Source organism: Kryptolebias marmoratus, linkage group LG22 (assembly GCF_001649575.2).
Source record: "Kryptolebias marmoratus isolate JLee-2015 linkage group LG22, ASM164957v2, whole genome shotgun sequence".
NCBI lineage: Eukaryota > Metazoa > Chordata > Actinopteri > Cyprinodontiformes > Rivulidae > Kryptolebias > Kryptolebias marmoratus.
Window position 1 is genome coordinate 18,760,310 of NC_051451.1, and position 8,319 is coordinate 18,768,628.

General features: G+C 40.4%; 1 protein-coding gene across 1 annotated transcript in view; it reads right to left on the reverse strand.

Moving 5' to 3' along the window:
* htra1a (HtrA serine peptidase 1a) overlaps positions 1-8,319 on the reverse strand; it is a 28,540-nt gene that overhangs the window by 18,556 nt on the left and 1,665 nt on the right. Inside the window, exons 2-3 of the mRNA XM_017427965.3 lie at positions 2,090-2,189; positions 828-1,032 (exon numbers count right to left, since the gene is read on the reverse strand). Coding sequence (XP_017283454.1) covers positions 828-1,032; positions 2,090-2,189 — 305 coding nt within the window. The remainder of the gene's footprint in view (positions 1-827; positions 1,033-2,089; positions 2,190-8,319) is intronic.

Consider the following 8,319-nt stretch of genomic DNA (forward strand, 5'->3'; position numbering starts at 1 on the left):
AAAAAAAAAAAAAAAAAAGAAAAAGTCATGATGATTGTTTAAAGGGGAAGCAGGCGGGACTTAAAGACTGGTTCCAAAAATATAACATGGCAGCTTCTGTAAAACAGGTCCTGCTGGCTTCACTTCCCAACAACGATCGAAGTCGAGGACATTTGGTCTGTCAGCAGAACACATCTGTGGTTCTAGCTAAGAACCTGATCAGTGTGACACTCGTGTCTACCTGAGCTTTTTCCTGTTACAGCTTGAGAACAAAACCTTCAAATGTACCGTTTTCTACCCTCATGAGTGTTACGTAAGGACAGCAATTCTCAAAAAGTCACATTGCAGTGGGTTTTAGAACAAGTAAGAGAAATTAAATCCTATTTAATAATTGCTTTGCAACATTTATGTCCACACTTTTGTTGTCGTACTTCTCCACACAACGCAGCGGGAAAGTGTCACATCAGCTAGCTTGTTTGCCAGTTTTTAATTCCTTCATTATGCGAGGGAATATTCTGCTTATTTTATCTTATGCACTGCCAAACAGAAAGCCTGGCTGTTGCTCATATGTTTAATCTGCACTCAAACAAAAGCGGAAAAGGTTTCCAAAAATCTCTACTGTTACATTTTTACACTAAAACTAGATGTAGAGCAAATGTTATTTTCTTTGAGGATCTCTTCCTTGGCAAGAAACTAAATGTATCAATCTGTCGCTTAAAAAGATTCCTGTCTAAAATGGATGACAAAAAAATAAATAAATAAAAACATTAAACTTGTGAGTGTTAAAGCTTAAGTCGTGAACATTTTCCACCTCTAACCACCAGTCGTTGTGTAGCATTTTGACTGACCGGTACATCAATCTTGATGAGCGCGATGTCCGACTTTTCGTCCACGTCTTTGATTTTGGCGTTGTAGGAGGCGCCGCTCTTCAGCTCCACTTTCACCCTGTGTTTATTGGCCACGACGTGGGCATTGGTCACAATCTGGCCATCCTCTGACACGACAAAACCAGAACCGCTGGCCACAGCCACCTCACGCTTGGAGTAAGTCATCCTGTGGAAGAGCAGGGGAGGACAGTGGGAGGGAGACTGAGGAGATTAGCTCTTTCTCTTTTTCTTGAAACAAGACTTCCACTTCTAAGAAAACACACCAAGACACGGTGTTAGAGTCTGTTACAGAGTTGACAGATAAATAAAGCTTAAAATATAGATAAATCTTGTCCAGTGACTGGAATTAGACAATTTTCAGAATAACTAATTTAACCACTGGCTACCAATCAGGCAGTTAAAAAAAATAATAATAATGTAGGGGTCAGTGAACAGATCATAGCAGAGAAGATAAACCCTCCAATTACTGAACTAAAAATTAAAAATTATGTGTAGCATTACATAATACAGCTCAGTACATGCAGGTAAATACCCAGATACAAACTGGGTACATATACTGGGAACATACCACGTAAGTTTCGTGGACATACCAGGTATTATGCAGCAATAAAGTGTTTTCCAATTCCTTTGTGTTTATTTGGTAGTAATACATAACACAGTACTTATTTGATACGTACTAGATACTTGTTACATTCCAGATAAGTACCTGGTACTGTATTATGTACTGCCAACAAATAAAGACAAAGTAATCACAAGAGGTGTTAGTGCTGCATCTTTCTTCTTGCTGTATGAAATGAAATTTTAAATCTTTTTAAATATCTTTTTTTTGTGTGTGTGTGTTTAAATAGACACACACAGCCAAATTTTCAGTTCAAAAAAGAAAACGAGGATGTGCGTCCTGCCAACCGGCCCGCCAATTCTGATTTTGGTCAGTCCACTACGCATTTGGTTTTGGTTTATCTTAGAATTGTATAAATAAACCTGAATTGACCAAAATCAAAATCAGCCATTTTTTTTTTGTTCTAACAAAAATTGGCTTAGAAAATGGCAATAGGTGCTTCCCTGTAGTTGAAAGCCTGAACAGCAGAGTGCCATGCTCTGTCAGCTGCTGCAGTCTGGTTAAGCACACAAATGGCCACTAAATTTTAGTGTGTTTTAGTCTGCAACCCCCCACCTACACACACATAAACACACACATATACAGGTGTACAACTTGTACATACTTGCGGAAAAGTTCAATGTGAACCACAGACGGAGCGATTTTCTCCACCACGTCAGCGATGAAGTTGTATTTGTGCCTTGGACTGTCTGGATTGTCCTGAGCTGGAAACACACACCACACACACGTACACACACACAAGAAAAAAAGATGTCAGCCTGGTAAAACAAACAAAAGATGCACTGAAATACTGCATGATGTAAGAGTTGTGTGAGAATAGAAAACTGACAAATGAAACTGCCCTTTATCATAACACAGGATGGAAAAGAAGACGACGACAGGTCATCTGTGGCTGAGACTGTCTCGGTCAGCTCACACATGCTCATTTACAAAGTCGAGCCGTAAACATTATGAATGAATACTTTGAAAAGACCTTATCTTACCCCATGATTTAGGCCATTCACAGACTAACTTGTTACCAGAGAAACGGATCTTTTGTCAACTATATTACCACTCCAGCGTCAGGAGATTTTGACTGCTCTAAATGGTGTTTAAGTCGTACATAGACAAAAGCTCAAACAACACTCAGACCTTTTCATCTTCTCATATGAAAGCCCTTACTTCGCCACGTACTTTGAATCTTTTTTTTTTTTTTTTTCTCTCACAAGAACAATTTTCAGTCATTACTTTAGGAAAAGCTTGAGGCACCCATAAGCCCTGGGACATTAGTGATTGCTGTTGAGAAATGAGGACATTTTCCATTTGAGGTGCAGTTAAGCCAACACAGGCATGGAATGAGAACCATCTTGCCATAAGGAACACCGCTAAATTATATGGTATGAAAACATTCGTCAACCCGCAGGGGGAAGCTTCATGTGATCACCAGATCGTTCTCGACTGTCAGATGCGAAATTTAACGGCAATCTGCGCGACAGTTGTTGAGACGCTCCACTTAAATACACAAAGATGAACCTCCATGCGGACAAGTCGAGTGATTACTCAAGTAATAAAAGATGACGTATGTGAGAAGAACGTTTGACTGCATTTCTTCCCATAGCTGTTGAGCGGCTATAGGGCCAAAATTTACAGCCGTCATTAAAGGAAGCTGCTCTTAAGCAAACAATCTCTTCTCAAGCCTCCACATGTGTTTTGCTTTTCGAACTTTAAATCAAGCATTAATTGTGATAAATGCCACGCAGCCTTCACGCCATAGTATGAAGGGAAGGTAATGGAAACACTGGAACTGGAGTCATTCCCCCCCCCGTGTTAGCTTCGGATCTGGGTGGTTTGTGGTCGGCTTTGATAGGATCCTTGCTCAGAAGAGCAGAACTTGTGCTTTCTTGAGAACACAGGCTCCCAGTCACTTCCACATCAACAATGCCATGAAGGGTACAGGCATCCTTGCAAAAAGTCTTTAATTTACATTCCTAACATAATCTCTAACAACTACAGATCCACAACTGTACCTTTAATAATCTTAAGGCGGTGTCATGTGAGCTTGGCTGCATTGATGTCTCACAGAAAGAAAATGACAGCTTTACTTTCATTTACCCCAGACTAACATCCAAAATGACAAATTATTAGCTTCATAACTGGACAGCTAATCTATGATTAAAGATGTAGCATTGAATGTACTTATTATGGCGATCAATTGTAAACGACTGACAGATTCTGGTGGGAAAAACATCCAGTAACTGTAAAAACTTGAACCTTCAGACTGCTGTGGGGGAGTGAAGCCATCCTGGCTAAGAATAGGTTGTCAGTCCACAAAAAAAGATTAAATATTCTGTGTAATCACGCTGTTGTCAATGAAGAGGTTTCTTTTGTTTGATGGAAGCCTCTAAGTAGCCCCCCCCCGTATAATTTATCACAGTCTAAAAACAGCCAGTAAATATGAGAAAACAGACACTCTGTGTTTACACCCAATGTTGGCCTATTTCACCATAGTTATTGGTATTTATGTTTGGCAACATGCAGTAAAATGCCAGTGAGGAAGCTTCTTTTCACTTAACCCATCATAAACACTACCATTAGAAAGTTTTATTTGCTCTTTGAATCTCAGTTGTTTCGTATATGCCGTCTCTCTCTGCTGCGAATTCACCTTTTTCAAATAGTAATATTACTTTATAGCCACAAACTACTACCAAAATCCCAAATTTAGACACAACATAAGGCTAATACTACTTAGGGTTTCCATTTTCTTTGGAAATTTATATTAAAAAAAAGGTATTTTGCTATCCACTAAGACAACTGCAAGAGAGCACAGAACAGAATTTGTTGTTTGTTTGAGTTTAAAAAAAAAAAAAAAAGAAGAGAAACATGCAAAGTGTTGAGTTTATTTCACTTAAACCAGTAATGGAGATAAAGTGCACAAGACTTCATGAAAAACTCCTGTCACGTCACGATGATAAACGATAAAACGATGAGTGTATAAGTCTAAACAGCACCAAGACGACATGCTCAAATGTCTTTAAGTCTTCAGTTATTACTGGAGTGGAATTAATAAAATGTATTATGAGTCCCTGAAATGTTTCACATGTGTAACATTACCACAGACTCAACTATTTTGGAGATGACATTGGATCAAGGTTTGGAGTTTCCGATGTGTTTAAAATACAAAATGATTGAGATAAGAGTCATGACAGGAACATGCAACATTCAGGATTTAGATCAAAGGATCAAATTAAATGGTATAAAGTGTTTGGCAGATACACAGACATGACACCCCAAACACATAAAGATTTCTCCCCTCCCCCCCATATGGAGGACACATGGAGAGGTTTGGCAACTCCTAATAAACGAGCCAAATAAAGTTAACAACAATCAGATGTCTGAAATATTGTTCCTGGAGATGGTTGAACTAATAAATGCCAGGAAACTGTAAAACATTTCCAACGGATTTTCTTATTTAAAAAAATATATATATACATTTTCCTCACAGTCTCCAACACACACTCACAAGCCTCATTGCCTCTCGCTGCCCCATACACCCCTCCTAACTGTGCATGTTACAGGGGTCCCAGTTCACCATCGCAGCTTGTTTTCTAACTTCAGTTTTCCCATACGTATCACCCAGGGTTTTATTTGTGTTCACGAAAAACTAACTGAAGATTTGACGAAAAGTGGAACTGAATACGGTTTTAGTGAAAAAAATGTTTCAGCTACATGCAAACCCAAATCCGAGCCATGTCTCATTGAGTTTTAAAATGAGACTTAAACAAATATTTGGACAAAAAACTGAACATGTTTTAAAACCCCGCCACAGGCTTAAGGTTTGCTCACAGCCATCATTTCCTGTTTTGTTGTGAAAGTGCTCGCGTGTAGTCTCATTCGGATAACTTCATTTCCTGCGGCTGTGGCTGGCTGTCTTCCCTTAGTTGGTTCCATCTGCTCTTTGTAACCCTCCTGTTTGCATTTAGGCAGCGCTCAAATGATCGGGGAGCTTACATCATGTTAACGCTCCACCTTTCCTTGATCTCAGTGGAAAATATTATTTAAATTATACATTAGGAGTGCGTTTCAGCTGGCAACCGGTGAGGTTACAACCTGTAGAACTGCCAACCTACGACAGAGCAAAAAGACCTCTTTATTCTCAAACTTCAGGTCAATTTTCAAGCACCGTGTAAACTAATTAGCGTGGCCTTGGAGTGCATGCGACAAACAAGGGGCGAGACATCTTAACTTTACGTAAAAAGGTCCCAGCTGACCGGCAGGTGCGGCACCTGCACCGCCACGCTGACAAAGGGAAAATGTGAAGGAAAATTCATCAGGACTGAACCCGAGGTCCGGGATAAGCTACGACAGATGCTGCTGATGTGGAAAAAGTGTAGTGTTTTGAGAGACTCAATGACAGCATGGGTTCTGTGCCAGCAAAACAAGCCCAAATCATCATCCCACCACCACCGTGCTTCATAACTGGTATGAGACAATTGTGCCGATATGTTGTTTGTTGGCTGTCATTTCTTTTCTAGAGAGAAAAGCCTCTCTCACAATCCTTTCAGAGTAGTCATGCTTGGTCAGTATTTTCTAACTGTACTGTCAGAAACTTCAACATTTATCTTTTGCGTTTGAAATAAATAAAGCCTTTTGGCTTCGTTTTAAATTCTTTTAAACATTTTAGGGTCTGACCTGGAGGTAAGCATCTTGGAAAATTTGACATCTGCCTTGAATGTTTCCACCATTAAACATCTTTTCGTTCCACAGTTTGTAGAATGACGAGAGGCAACAGTTGCCTCTCTAAGACTGCTTGGCGTTGTGTTGTAACACACCATAAGGCTCCAAACCAAACTGAAGCTTAATGGTGACGTCTGCTTTTATGGAGACGCTCAAAGTTACTGATGATCAGTTCATCTAATGTATCCAGTATCAAGTGCTCGACTGCTGCTTTCCTTCTTCTATGGAAGCAGTGGAGTGAATTTTGCCAAATAAGCAACGACACAGAGCAGTAAGTCAAGTTGTACTTACCTCTTTAAAACCTAATGCTTTGTAAAAACCTTAGAATCTAAGAGGGTGCACTTCTTTATAAATTACCAACACTGAGAACAGCAAGGGAAACAGATGAGGAAAACAGAAACAGTAGCAGAGATCGACGGATAGATTGACAGAAAGAAGTGAGACAAAAATGATGCTTTAATAATACGTGCGCGGCTGAGACAAGTTCAAGAAGAATGTGCGGACTCAGCAGATCGCAGCAGTCGGAGTCATCGAGTGCGTCCTGAAACATCAGCCAGTAAAGAAGACACGAGCGGCACAGACACCCAGCAGCTCCAAACTGTTTTAGGGTTTTCACTTAGGATAAAAGAACCTCAAAGCTCCCTCATTAATACACTCAGATCCGACGTGCAGTTCTGAAATAAAAGCAGAGCCCCCGTTGAAGTCTAGATGACCCATTTATGTTCAACACGTAAATTACTCCATCGTCCCTCCATCTCCTCTGTCTTCTGCTGTTGATACAAGTTGTAGAGTACTCCAAAAAGTTGGTCATTTTCACTCATGAGACGAAAAGGTCACGCTAATAATGTGACCCAGTTTCCTTTGCCAAAACTAACTCCTTATTTAATCAACGTCTTTACGGCGCAGACATAAAATGAGCTCACAAAACTGGACTTGCATGTGTTTTCTTAATGCGAGGCCATGGCTGCAGGGCAGCTCAGTGACCTCAGAGGGGGCTGAGTTTATTTTGCTGTCAACTCCTGGCGTTCCTTTTTTTTTTTTTTTTTTAAATGTGCAGCCTTAATCACAACTCATGCTAGAGTTGATTAAATAAAATTTTTTTAAAAATACCGCAACAAGCTCTGCTATTCTGAAACCGGGTAAAGAAAAAATAACCATCAACTGAAATATGACTCATATTACAGCAGAAAAAGACATTTTCACCGGGTGCGCTGACAAATCAGTAGCACCACCACAATCTGTTTCAGACGCGGTTAGCTCCCTGAGAGTGACTTACAGGAACCATTTCAGTTGCTGCCATTGCTGACAACAAATGTGACAACTCAGTCGGCCCATGCGTTTCTTGATGTACGAGTAAACCTTTCCCCCCCAAAAAAAATATGGGCTGCTAATTTTGGGTTTTCCTCGGTGTCTCCTGCCTGTTGTAAGCCGCCTTTGACGGAGGAGGAATTGTGGCTTTGAGTCGGTGCCAGGATTTCCTTCATGTGACTGTTCTGTGTGATTTACGAGTGACAAAAGAAACACGGACCAAAAAGGGACGAACACAAAGAGAGAGTGAGAGGAAGCAGTTGGGTAGGCTGTTATATGCCACAAATACTGTAAGTTTCACAGCCTTGAGGGAAGTTTTAGGCCTTTGAGGCAACAGGTGTTGGAGCTTTCAGGGTGTGCAAGTGGCACCCACTTCAAAAAGCCACACTTAAAGTAAAGACACCAAAATCTGCAGAACGCTACATTATCTTAACAGCTGTAGCCTTGCATGTGTGCAAGTGTGTGATCGTTTGTCATTCCTGAGTGTTCCACATTATGTTTCAAGAAATAGACACATACCACATTGATGATGATAAATGGCCCACTTGGTAAACTGTACAGAGTGTGTTTTCCCAGTTGAGCTGCTCCAAAAGTGCAAACAAAGTTTCTAATAGTTTCTCTGATTAAGATGAAACGCTTGTGAAACGGCGCTCTTTTTATGTATTATAAACCTGCCAGAATTCTCATGCCTATTAGGTTTCTTTAAAATACTTTTCTGTTTGAACTAATGCACACCGACCTCGCATGGGCAATTAAGCAGCCATGTGGACGTCAGCCGTACATGTCAGAGGTAATCCCAAAGGTCACGTTTCA